This window comes from Dendroctonus ponderosae, unplaced genomic scaffold (assembly GCF_020466585.1).
Source record: "Dendroctonus ponderosae isolate FM_Combo_2020 unplaced genomic scaffold, Dpon_F_20191213v2 Dpon_F_20191213_1, whole genome shotgun sequence".
NCBI lineage: Eukaryota > Metazoa > Arthropoda > Insecta > Coleoptera > Curculionidae > Dendroctonus > Dendroctonus ponderosae.
The window spans coordinates 4,435,412-4,449,658 of NW_026017110.1; the positions used below are offsets into that span (position 1 = coordinate 4,435,412).

The 14,247-nt window shown below is 36.2% G+C and overlaps 1 protein-coding gene across 1 annotated transcript in view; it reads right to left on the minus strand.

The window, feature by feature from the left end:
* The window catches only part of LOC109533338 (carbonic anhydrase-related protein 10), a 119,445-nt gene extending 109,895 nt beyond the window's left edge, over positions 1-9,550 (minus strand). The window contains exons 1-2 of the mRNA XM_048663412.1: positions 9,107-9,550; positions 7,645-7,797 (exon numbers count right to left, since the gene is read on the minus strand). Coding sequence (XP_048519369.1) covers positions 7,645-7,723 — 79 coding nt within the window. The 5' untranslated portion in view covers positions 7,724-7,797; positions 9,107-9,550. The remainder of the gene's footprint in view (positions 1-7,644; positions 7,798-9,106) is intronic.
* Positions 9,551-14,247: the final 4,697 nt, after the last annotated feature.

Consider the following 14,247-nt stretch of genomic DNA (forward strand, 5'->3'; position numbering starts at 1 on the left):
CATTGCGGTCAAATTGGCAGCATGATCTTGGTAATATTAGAAACAAAAAATCACTACCCAAATTAGAGCGGAAAAAAACAAAACACATTCCATCCTCATTTGTAGAGTCCTGTGTGATGTAAGACTGCTGTCCCTTGGGCGACATAAAGGCGAATCCCAAGGGAACCCTTGATCTCCTTTATAGTGGCTATTCTTCATTTTGCCATCGAACTTTGGGCAAATTGCAAATATATTGCTTGAATTGAGAATGAAGTAGCTCTTAGTATGTATAAGGGGCTGTTTCATCACACTAAGGTGTATAATGTAAATATGTGTATTAATTTTTAACACCCGACTGGCAAAGAACACAATTAATGAGAAAATGAGTTAAGTTAAACTTAACAGGTATAGAAGAGGAACATTACCGGTCGGATGAATAGTTAACCAGCTAAAAGAAAACCAAAGAAGCAAATTAATTACATCTCAGCTATGAGACGAGAGAAGAGTGCTATGGTTTCGCTCTGCATTGTATCGCGATCCAAGCTTGGCAATAACTTTGACGCAAAGTAAACGTGACTAATTGTTTCTGTTCAATACGAGCGCGAGTTACATGTTTATACACATTTCTTGTTACTCTATTTCCTAGTTGTCGTGTTGAGCTAATCGGCGAATTGAATTGTTTTAAAGCGTCAAAATCGAACAAGGAAAGCTGAGCTTGCGACCTTTGGAAACATGAACTCAAACAGGATGATCGATACGGAAACGTTCTTCAACTGCATTAGTGCAGGCGAGCAGACGAAAGTATTTCCACGCTACACTAGAGTAGGTTAATATATAGGAAGATTGGATAATGATAAAACTAACCCACACTACAAATAGAGCAAATGAAAGTCGAAAAAAATGAAATAAATCAGGTTGCTCAGTAAATTTGCGTTAAGCTCCAAATAAGTACCTTCGGGGTTCAAAATTTAAAGAGGTCCAACAGAGCATTTGAAGATGCAAAATTTCGGCAAGAGAAATAAAATAGCCTGTTTATTCCTGAGAAAAATCCTGAGATTTTCAACTACTTTCAGCTACCCGGTGTATTCTGCCGCGAAGACCTAATAGCACACGAAAAGAAGGCAAATGAAGGTATGAAATTCAGGGATCAGAAATGTAAATAACCACCTAAGAAACGTTGAGTGTGCCAATTAAATCAAGCATTTCAACAGATTTGTAGGACCTTCTCAACTAGTGCCTTGGAAGTTGTAGAAGACAAACGAGCGTGTCTTCAAAAATGGGCTTCAACAAAGTTGACCATTTAAACCAGAAAAGCTCTAAGGTAGGAAAGAAAATACCCTCTTTAAAAGTCCTTAAAATCTCAATTACACCAGGCCATGGAAATGTTTAGGGGAACTGAACGTACAGGAGATGAAAAATGAACTGAAAGGTACAATTTATATGGTTCTCCTCTATTTGCGTTAACTGCAAATACGAAATTGCTGTTCAAAATTTGTCTTCAGAAACAATATTTTAAGAACTCCTGTTCGTTCCGTCCGGAGGATGCAGGATATGAAAAGTTATTCAACTTGAAATTTGAAAAATTAACAGTCAAGGAAAATAGTGACTAAACAGCACTTTGCTTTCATTGAAGCAACCGAATTATTAAGCGCCATTTGGCTTGAAGCACCCAAGTAAAATTCCTGTGGCTCTTAAAGCTTTAGTTACTTTGCCCCGAAAAATGAATTCACTCACGTTCACGCATCGCATTTAAGGTGCTTAACATTTAATTGATTCCTTTCCATTCCAAGAGTCGCTAGAAATTTGATTTTCAGCCTTGCGCTTAATCCTATCTGCATGCAACCAATAAATAAATATTCTGCCAAAACCACACTGAAAATCCTGATTGAAAACTTAAACGAAGTGAAATCGAGTGTAGAGCCCAAAATATGCTACCCCGGATTATTTATAGATTTTCTCTCCCGTTTCCCGTGTCTGAGACGCCAGTAAATCCCCTTAAAGTATATTAGCAATTACTCGAACTAATTTGGTGTGTAACTCACTGATTTTTGGAAGTTATTTTTTCTTGTTGGCTTTGGACACTTAATTACACGTTTGTCACTGTTTGCCGCCGTGAGCGACACGCTCCGGAAAGTTCCCATGGAAAATCGGATCTTTAATTATTTTTATAAGCATCAGGTTGTTTACTAAGCAATTTTCTTTTGAGCAAATCCGCGTCAAAAATTCAAATTACGTATTAGATTGAGGAGGCGGAAGAATGTCGAAGTATATCTCGAAGACCAGACCGAATATCCATAATTCATCATCGGCGGTAACAATTTTAATTTGGTTAAACATTTTTTAATTCTGTTACGTCGCATTGAGACTTATTTGCAACACAAATTGGGACGATGGGACCTTTTTTCCATTTTCAATCCGCTGTTAATGGAATTTTTTTCGGGCAGTGTTTTAATGCAGGAAACGAACAAGAAGTTATTGGATATGATAATTTTGCCCCAAAATAAGTAGGTTTAAAACTATGAAACAAAAAATAATCATTGAAAATGGTAGTAATTTACTATTAAGACGGTTGGAAATTTCAGAGTGAAACTTTTCTCCTCTAGAACCCCATTAAAATCATCTATATAAAGATGTTTTCTTATATAGACTTTAGATGTTGCCTTCATCAAAACTTTAAGAACTTTTAGAGTTACACTGTTACTTAACTTAAACATACGAATTATGGTTTCTGGAAAAACATTTTTCATTTCGTCATAATGGTTTTTCCAAAAAGAGAACTGCGTAAGCCCAGCAAATTAAAAGTTGATATTTGCCTCGTTTGATAGAAGGTACGCTCTCTTGTATGAAAGATTGTTCTAAGGAATAATCATTTTACCTATTATAAGCTTTAGTTCATTTGAAACCGAACAACAGAAGCTTTCATCTAATTCGAGATAAAAACAAAAATGAAATATTTTTGCATTGATCGTTATTTATAATCGGCGTGCGAACAAATCTCAAAAAAAATCTATTTCGAAATATGGAAAAATAACCCGGTTCTTCGTGTTCAAAACACTGAAGCTTTTGGGTCGTCAAAAACTTTCAATCTTTTGAAAAACCCTTACTTTAAGACCACTGTCATCTTTTCTTTTTTTCCTCGAAGAACCCAAGCGTTTGCAATCGGATATTCGCTGCATTTGATATAAAATGCCTCTCTAGGTAAAAGTGTGTTTGCCTCTTGCAAGAAAAGTTTCTGAAAAAACTCAAACTAGGATTTTGTTATAAAGGACATCCTAGATTGATTAGAACGATGTCAATTTACGAGTGTACAATTCAGTCAAGAGTCACCAGGAGTTTGAGCAAACAAACTGACCAACATAATCCGTTCTTGAACATGATGAACCAGCGTTTCTCAATTTGCCCAAAAGTGATCAACTTATGAAACATTTGAACGGCCCAGTTTGAAAGCCGACTTAATTACTCAAGTACCAATAGCATGAAGGGAAAATCGTTGCAGGGTATTAAAACCGACGAGGCCTCCAAAAAAAATAACGAGAAACAACGTCAAATGCAGGAACAGTTTGCATCGGCCTGATTTATGGCATTCGAAATTGGATTGTGCGAATCATTCTTTTGATTTGTTTTCTGATGCCGAGAGCCAACGTTTCGGTAAGTGTTGTATTGATTGATATGCAGCCGAACTGATTACTCACGTCGAGGGCATGTTTTGCGGCCGCATTTTTTTTTATCTGATTACTCCATCTATGGCCGCTTGGTCTGCAATCCCCAAATTTCCATTTCTATTATGGGTTATTTAATAAGGACAACATAAATCGCATTAGAACATGGAACATTATCCCGTCCTTCGGGACGAAATTGGGACGCTTTCCCGTAAATATACAGGCGCAATAGTTGATGTCAATTTTAGAACTATTATCGTGTTCCGACTAAGATTTATGTCCTTAATATTTACATTCGATATTAATATTTATTCCCAATGGGGATTGGTTTTACCACATTTTATATTCAAAAGTATTTCGGATTTATGATTGTCTACTGATTTTGTTTATTGCAAAAATTCACATTATTATTGTTCCCTATCCATAATATTGCAGACGATTATTACATATAAATTATTTTTAGGAGACAAACATGAGGTACATTATTTCGTGAATAATTGTTATATGAAAAATTTAGAAAAAGCAGTTGAAAAATTCTAAATATTCAAGCGTCATTCTTTGATAAGAAATTTCGATTTTCGGTTACCAATATTTTGTATAGAGTAATATGACCACTTACGCAGACCACTGTGTATTTTAATCCATAACTGTAGATGCAGCATTTAATCACTATATAAGCTGCGCATTCGGCATGAGGAAATTAGTCTTAAGTTAGCAGTTAAGGTAGTTAGTTCGCTGTTGAAAGAATCTATTTTTGGTTTGTAAAAATAAACGTTTTAAAAAAAGTTTTTACGTCCAGAAACAAAATTATAGTTGGAATATCAGTTCATTTGAAAATCTTCGAAAATGTCGAGTTTCTACTGACGATTTAATGGAGACCTTTTAAATAGCGCGTGTGTTTGTAACGAGATTTCGGCAGAAAAAACTTAGTTTCTTAGAAATCGTCCATTTTATATTCGTTTTGTTCAAAAAATTTAAAAAATTGGAGTTTTTGGAAGAAAACTCAAAATTAATATTATAATGAAACCATCAAGAAGCAAGATACACATTCACCTTTTAAGCTACTTGTGGTCTATTCAAAAATATCTAAGCACTATTGTAAGGATTATTCAATTTTAGCCACAAAACCAGAAATAAAGCAAGTGTGCTCGCAGCGGAAACCTAAGACATAGATATTGTTATTAATTGTATTTTTCTTGTCACGGAAGGCTTAAGGGATGTTATCGATCACTCTCCGTCATTCTGATAAATTGAGGAAAAATGATACGTTACCGGCTTTAATGAAAGTGTATGGGGGAGTTAGGGCGGCGCAGGAAAACCACTTTTATTTCATCACAACATGTTTGGTTACATGATAGAATTTGGCACTCGTGTTGATCTCGTTAGATCTGCGGCTAAGATTTATGGTAGCGGGAAAGACTTTTCTACTCGAGTTAAGAACGGTGATATTTTCGGTTTGCGAAACCAACTGGAAGTTTGCGGGCAACAACTGGGGAAAAACCAGTTTACCGTTGCAAAAAAGTGGACAAACTTTAGTTTATTTTGCGAAGGACATTGGCAAATAATAATGAAGATGAAATCCATTTGTCTGCAGAAGTTGATCGGAAAGTATCCAAGTTATAAATAGACAGAAATAACATTGATTAAGAAATAAAATAAGCAAAAGAAGAACAAGTATTTCGAAACATGCCCATGCCAAATCTACAGGTCTAATGCTATCAAAAGCCAATCAGTCCCATTGGGCAAAATGTCCTTGTAAATATTCGAACAAACTAAATAATTGAAGCAAATAAAAGAGTTATTCATAGGATGTAAAAACCTGCGGAAGAACCCACATCCTTATCAAAACGTCGAGAGAGTTAAAGATTTAAAAGAAATTAATGAATTTATTTGAATCGAGGAGGGGAAGAAAAGTGTAAAAATTCCGGATCAAATATATCCAAGAATATCGACAATTACTCAGCAAAAAGTCGATGAAAGTAGCAAAGGAGAATCTGAATGGAACAACAGAAAGTTATGTCACAGAAAAAAGGAAGGATTTCTTGTAGGAAGAAATTCCGATAGACCACGGCTTCAAAGCCCGGAAAACATTCCTAAATGTAACTGCTATTATTACTTAACTTTAATTTGAAAAAACAATTAAGAGCAAGAACACCGCCCATTCGGCATTGGCATTAAAGAGAACACGTAACACAAACCACGAAAACAATCAGCTTTTGAAAAAATGCTAAACTAGTTTAAATCGCACATAAATCCAGTTGATCAAACCGATTTTCCAGACGGAACAAATCCACCGGTAATCAGCGGGAGCAATTCGGGACTTCCACCCTGCAAATCTTCCCCTGCACGAGGAATAGTGTTAAATAACGACGGGGGATAATTAAGGTCTGACACGCAACCGAGACATCAACGTTTGCTTTCGGCCTGCAATAAGTTTTCTTTAGTCATTAGCCAGGTCCATGTTATATTAAGGGTATTATTGTTGCCGCTGTTCTCAGGTAATTTTCTTTCATTTCGCCCTGTTGGCCGAACTTAAAATTACCTCAAGTTTGATCTCAGCTCCATAACCAGATGAGTGGAACTGGCTTGGAAAACTTATGATTGCTCCAACGCAACGTTTATCATGATCTTTTGAAATTTTATTCTCGGAACTAAAAGGGTGTTTCTCTTTTTTTTCTATTAGAAAGAACATAACGGCATTTAGAAGTTCAGAGGTTTACTTAAGCTCGTGAAATTTTATATGAAACGAGAATGGTTTTGTCAATTTTCATTTGGTACTTCAAGCCGGATTTCACAAAGCTTTTGTCAAGATTTTATGAATTCTGATGCTATTTGACATGTTTTATCTGTATCATTCAACATTTTACATTCAGGAAGTTTTATGTTGCTTGTGTTATTTTAAATTAATTTTATTATATTGAAAGACTTATTCGTGCAGCCATTTGACGAAATATACTCGGCAAAAGGAAGAAAATATATCTGTAAAGTCGATCTACTTCTTCTAAACTAAATTTGAAAATGTTTTAATCCTACTCATTAAGTTGAAATCCCACTTATACGGTAGACTTTCAGTCTCGACAATTCATCAATTGATAGATTAAAATTAATGGACATTTTTCGTTAAATAAATGGTGCATCAATCAATGGTCATGCAATAATCGATGTTTTGTTTTAGTTATGATACTCTTATCTTTCCTGGGTCTCAGCCAAAGTAACAATTTTTAACATCGTTTATTTCATTACGTTCCGGCAAGACAACAGCGCCATCATCAGATTTAAAATTTACACATACTCTGCATCTAGTCAAAAAGATGCAAGAACTTGAGACTTGTACCAAAATTCATCCAGTGTGTGTAAATCTTAAATCTGATGATGGCGCTGTTGTCTCGCCGAAACGTAATGAAATAAACGATGTTAAAAATTGCTACTTGACACTTTGACTGAGACCCAGGAAAGATATGAATATCATAACAAGTACACGCAGTCAGGAAAATAAATCAGAATACAGTTTTGTTTCAGTTTATATAATAAGCGCAATTTCCCCGTTCATTTTTACTCTATTTCACTTTCATTGTTACATCCCAGTAATTCGAGCTATATAATTCCTGAAAGTTTTCCTACCAAATTAACGTCCAACTGGTGTGAAATCGTTTGCAAAACTCGGTCAATTCAACTAACCAGAAAAAAGTTGTGAATGTTCAGATGGAAACTAAATTAATACCTCCGGATCCGGATACAAAAACTATGCGGAAGGAACGGCGATAATACAATTAACTGGGGTTTTAAAACATTTTCATTTTTCCAATTTTGCGTCGGGAAAAATTGTGTGGGAAATTCGCGAGTCCCCGGGGACGAACTATATTTGAAATATGTGCGGCTTTATGAAGAGATGGTCCTGCATGGTGGACAAACGACTACAATTTGATTTGTGCCCATTGTTCAACAAATTCAAACAGTACTTTGCTTATCAAAAACGAAAACAAAAAAGTTAGTTTATTTATTCTACCTGGATAGTCTAGGAGAATCTGCAGCAGGATTCCCAGAAGGATTAGCCGGGGCATTGCAGGACACTCAGAAGATCTCATCTAAATTGGGCAGCAGCGCAGTTAAGCACCGGTTCCTTTTCATCACTTTTCATTGACTAGTTGCCCAATTTAATCTGAAAAGAGAACCCAATTGGAACTTCGACAAAATCAAACAATGACTGATCAATCGATCAAAAATGCAGTTTAGATTACATTACAAATCCTTAACGGTGTTAAACTTGGGAATCTCACAATGAACACCCTGTACATTTTACTCTCTACCTTTATAAAACTAAGGGTGCCATAGCTTTCAGCCAATAAAAGTTACATAAAGACAACATAGAATATAAATGGTCTTCCAAAATAATAACGTAAATGCAAGTCAAGTGGAGCTAAATCGGGATTTTGGGGTGCCCAATGGTGCAAAATCTGAGGCAAATAAACCCAAGACGGTCGCAAGCGTGTCTTTAGGCAAAAAAATTAAGATTTTCCGAGCAACTTGTAGTAATGGYTCAGATACTAAATAATAAGCTCATAGAAGTAGCACCTGCATGGTGTTCAGCGAATTGTTTATATGCTCATATATAAAGCGGTGTCTCCAGTTGCTTTAAAACACATATTTACTGTGATAAGTTATAAATATGGTTCAAAATATCAAACAATATCAAAAGCAAATTTCATTTATTTTTAGAAATATTACAAACAGTCTCAGTCGCCCACTGTATGATTGTTCCACGTGGTTTCTATATAGAGAGTGTTTCGATTTTTTTGAAGCAGAACARACRACGAATGGAATTTTGTGGAAAAAACACACATAACTAAACATAAACCAGCARAACAATGGTTTTCAACAGATCGACTTTTCAAAAAAACTTTCAGARTAGGTTAACATTTTTTTAAGTCTATATTTTAGCTAGTTCAGTTGGTTAAACTTTCAAAAAATGGTGATATGCATAAAATATTTACAAAGTTAATTCACATTCAGATATTGTCCAAGGTACAACTTCCAAATGACTTAAAATCGGACAACATGACATGGTTTTTGTAAAAGATAATATTATTTTTATTATTATTGCATAAAAACTGTCAGCTTCAAGATCAGTTGATGCAGACTGAAATTGGAGTTCTGCTGCTGAAAAATCTCGTCATCGGGAATGAGACTGGACAGGAGCGGGTTTTTACGTCGGACAAATTGTAAAAATTGTTCAGATCGAGTCTGGTTTGAAAACGATCTTGAAAGTCTCGGTTTTTGAGTCGAGATCAAGAGTTGAAACAAGTAGTGTAATTTTTCGATTTTGTTGATAAAACCTTTTGGGCCCTTTATGGATAGGAAGCAACAAGAACTGTTAAATGTTTGATTTTTTACATTTTGCGCCTGATTGGTTACAGTTTCTTTAGTACTTCCAGAATTATGTTTCTAAAGAATTATTAAATTGTAAGTACCTTGAAAATCATGAACAACCATCAACATGTTCCCATGTCAATCTTCAATAACTAAGTAAAACATGCTCATCAACGGTTCCACTTAGAGTCCAAAGAGAAATGGTCTCGAGAACAGTCCCAAAATTCAGTGAGAAAAAATGTAAACAAAACTGTTCGCGATATTTAGCGAAATTCCGCACTGCGTGCGACCGGACCAGAAGACGTCCGCAAACCATGTGCTCGAGGCGTCGCGACGCTAGGTCGTTGCCGTCGTCGAGTGCGGCCCACAACAGTTTTAGTGGGGATGCAGATGGACGCCTGCTCTCGGCGACGGCTACCTGTTTTAAACAACGCCAGGAATAAACAAACAAACAGAAACAAACTATAAGAAATATCCAAACTGCGAAAAGAACAGATGGGCACTATCGTTCGATTCGATGGATCGCGAAATGGCGTCGCTGTACGTAAACTCGTTTCACGGACCGTCAGAGGAAGAAATGGGCTCGATGGATCGCGAAATAATGGCAATAGATATACGTGTATTCCTGCCTTCAATAGCCACTTTAGTCCGCAATGATAATATCCACGAAAGATTCACGTCTTAACGTTTGCTTCCACGATGGACTTCTGCAAATCACGCACACGGCGTTCGTTGTAAATTATAAACACTTATTAAATAATTCAATTAATTAATATTAAATATATTCAATTCTTCTTCTAGGGAATGCAATATGTTATAGTTGATTAACTTGAAACGACGACTTCTTGTTATTGTTATTGTACACATATAATTGCATATATTTCAAATAGTCCAATAACGATAAATTAGAAAGTGCTGACGATTTAAAAAATCTAGTGCCAAACTTAAGTTGCTCAAGCGAGTTTAGTGGCAATGTTTATCACACTAATTTACATTGATTTAATTTTCTGATTGCGCAAACAAAAAACAAATTTGAGGTTTCAAGACAGCCAAGACCTAAAAGGATCTAATATTTCCCAATTATRAGTTTGTGCTGAATTTTAAATCTGATGATGGCGCTGTTGTCTCGCCGAAACGTTATATGAAACGAACGATATACAMAGTTTTATKTCACGTTTTGAATGAAACCCAGGAAGGAAAAKAATATTTATCACACCAAGGCTCCAAAAGGTAAATATTTTAACTGCATCCGAAGCACTTTAATGAATTCACGAGAATGAAGAGATTCAAGAGAAAATTGATGGATTCATACATAATAGAAAAGCTCATTGTTGCTTTCAGTCTTAGTCGCCTAATAGGTTGGGGTCAATTTTTCTTGGTTGGTTCATCCTACAATGACAACCTTGGCGTTACTTGGGAATGTTCGAATTTAGTAGAGAATCGTTCCTTGCCACCTTTCGATTAGATAAAACGAGCCCGATCATAACAATTTGAAGAAGGTTAAAACAGAAGCATATAGAATGGGGAGATAAGAAGATATAAAGGGTCATGCATGTACGGCGTGCAAAATGTGATCCGATGGCGGCGGAAAATAAGCGGTTAAAATGTACGTGCGCCGCATGCTGTAGAATCGCTTTCCGTTTTATAATAATGTGTCTCCAAAATAAGATAACTTCTTTGCCGAACTAATCTGAATTCTTCTCGCCCCCTTATCTTAATATTACTCCATCTTTAAAATGGTCACGTCGTCCCGTTTAATCTGTTTTCCATTTTCTTTCGGGACCTTCGGGGCCGGTGTCGTTTCGATTGGCGGTCTCTCGACTTAAATATCTGCTCGCTTTATCGATACTGTTTTTCTACATTTACTCCACATTGACCTCAGGTGTTTGACTTGAAGCCAACCAAAACGCACGTAGCGAAAATAAACTGATTTTTCTGTATGACCAAACTGAAGCTCAAGAAACTTTGTATTTGTATACAAAAATTGTATTTTGTACTATAACAAGGTAGGATAAGCTTGCAAAACCATAACAGTTCGATCAATTTGAAGCTCCAAACGCACGTTCAGGTGGACTTCACGTGAAAAAATGCATTTTTGGCCTCATAAATGTCTCACAGTGAGAAATTGGATGCTTTAAGTGAAAGCTCCTCAAAACACCGTCGTCTCTCAGACCTCCTCAATTTGTACGCGGCCTCGGAAACTTATAAAGCACATTTATCAGGCATTAAAATGACGTTATTTGCTTTTATTTCGTCAGAAATCCTCGACACTGACCTGGTAAAATAATACCAAGACACGTTGCATTGTTTACAAGTCGACAAATTTCCAGGTTTTCTCAATTCATGCGGTTTAATAGGAACAACCATTAGCAACTTTTTCGTAAAGCAGCAAAACCAGCATAAAATAATTAAATTAAACAAGAAAATGTTACTAGTCAATTGACAGTAACTCTAGACCTTTAACAGTTTTTCTCCGGTCCTTCTATTCAACTTTCAATTTTTTCGATTTCAACTAATCATTAAGATTAAAATGTACTCTCTTTTGGTGATTTTATTTAACAATTTCTGCGTAAAAGTGCAAAGTTTTCTTTTGATCCTTGTCCGGATGATTTTCGTTGGCTCTATTGACTAATTCGTAAATTTACAATGAATTATTGCTGAGTCGTGTCAACAGTGGAAGTAGCATGCTGACAACCAATAAGCCACATTTCGCAGGCAAGTTCAGGGTGAAAAGACGAAATCACGAAACAAATCCAATACGAATCAAACCAATAAATAAACAAGCAGCAACGTTTCCAATAAACGGACTTTTCGCCTGGCAGGGTGAAAATCTGAAAATTGTCAGAACTGGCACAGGTTTAGATTCAATATTTCAGACGCGTGGCAGCGCCGTTGCGGGGGAATTTAAATAGAAAAGTGCGACTGGAAACTGTGTTTAATTCCCCTCGAGATCGGCCCCGAATCGAAAAGAGCATCTGTCAATCGGTGGAAACTCGGCTTTGCATTAACCGAAAGTTTTCCTCGGCTTTTTTTCTCCGCTTTGGCGTTCAACATAGCGGGCTTTTTTCCTATTAAAAACTTCGCCCTTGCCTCTACTGACCATCAGCTTCAATTTGTCTTGGGGGATTGATTTTCTAGTATTTAAATTTTTTTTCTACCTTCCTGGTTGAAAATGAAAGTGCTTAGCAGCATTTGGTATCGATTTCTATTCAGCTTTATTTGCTATGCTTCTCAGTTTTCTCCATCTTCATCAACGTCCTCTTCAATATTGCTAGTTATTTCATCCTTTATTGCTAAATAATTTATTATGTGTTCTACACACTTCCTTCCTGTGTCATATTGAAAAGTTTTCGTCACAATCCAAGCTCTCCGTCGCAACGCAAAGCATATTAAAATTATTGGTGAAAAGAACACTGAACGAATGAGAAGAACGAACTAGAAATATGAAAATTGGGAACACCAAAACGACACAAAATCACAGCAAATTGTAGAGAAGAAAACCGTCCAATGAACATCAACTGAAAAGACAGAAACAGAAAAAAGCATAACTAAGCAAAGAGGCGAAGAAACAAAGCAACTACAAAAACTGTTGAAAGTAATGGTTCTAAGTCGAGAAATGTTGGTGAAAAGTTGAGCAAAAGACACTGTTAGACAAAATCATCTACTGAAATGAAACTTTTCGCCGTTCACGATCAATCAACCACTTGATTTTATGATTTTTTTGTGACAGGGGTTTTAACCAAAGCTTCCTTCTATCAATTGCCTTTCTAAGCGTGGCAAATTATGTAAAAAAGTACAAATTTGGCTCACCTTCTGAACCGGTGTATGGGAATATTTCGGGTTGAAAAGGCTTCAGCTGGGCAAACGAGGCGACATTGATTTATAGCAAAGTTCTAATGCTAAATAAAAATAAGTGCAAAGCGATGTAACCGCCCTTTCTCCATTGGCCGGCAATTAATCTTTTTTTATTAGTAGTTCTTGTTTCTGGTTCGCGAATTAATGGTGGAACTCGTTGCCGCTTTGCCCTGTAAAATTTCCATTTTTTTTTGTTTGTGCATGTGTATATGGGGCGAACTATCAGTGCCCAGCTGGAAACCTAATTAGCCCAATGATAGCCAGTTTATTTTGATAGCAAGCGACCTTTAAACTGAGGAGTTCAAAACAGTAGTCCAGCTGGACGAATATAAATTATCCGATCTTGTTCAAAGTGTTTTTCTGAAATATTGCCAATTATCTATGCATACTTATAAATGCGAAATAGCTTAACGGGTTCTTGAGAAATGTGAACCCAGAGCAAATCCATCCAACATATGTTCATCAGTGATCATTTAAATTACTCCAAATGGAGTTCTGAATTAATGAAACGGACAATTAGTCAAAGGTCAATAGCGTTAGTAAAATATCCAAGAGGAAAACGTAAAAGCTGCAGAACAGCAACGCTAAATTTGCACTTTGCAAACCGTAGATTTTCCAAATGGTAAGCGATTCGCACAGCAAATGCGGTATTTATCCATGAGAGGCCACAAATTGTAAACGCTCTCTAGTTAAAAGCATCTCCGCACGCAATAATTCTGCACGTTCATTAAAAAGGGAAGAGTAGCAGAATTTTTAACAGTTCCATGTCGAGAGGGTGCCCCCATAAATCCTCTTTCGGAAGTTTATCTCAGGCTACGTTCAAGAACCTGCAATCTCATCTATTTTCCTCTCATTCACATGCCATTTTTTCAATCGCAAAGACACATTAAAATATCAGGAATCGTTGCAACTGCTCTCTAATTACTTTAGGATAAACTTTGCCGCTCTGTTTAATACACCGGTAATCGAAATAAAAAGAAAAAAAAAACATCGAAAGTTTCGGGCCATAAACCAACTATTAACTGATGTTTAACCAACTTAAATTTCACGAAAAGAATATTGTGGGCAGTCAATAAAATTCGGTAGCTAATCGGTAAAAATGTAGGTGAAACTCTATAAACTACTTTATCCGGAGATCTGGTCGGTGATTCGAAGTTAAAACAAGTAAACACGGAACTACCAAAAACTTTTGCCTCCAATTAGTTTAAGGTAAACTTCGCTGAACTGTTTAATATTCTGACCAGCGACCGAAAGGTCTGGCGCTCTAAGAAATATAGATTGATGAAGGAAAACAGTTTTAAACATTTCGATCAATAGAATGTCTGTTTGAGTTAGCGAATTGGATTTTTGAGGCGAGCTGACTTTCCAAACTGCCAAAGTGGGTTGT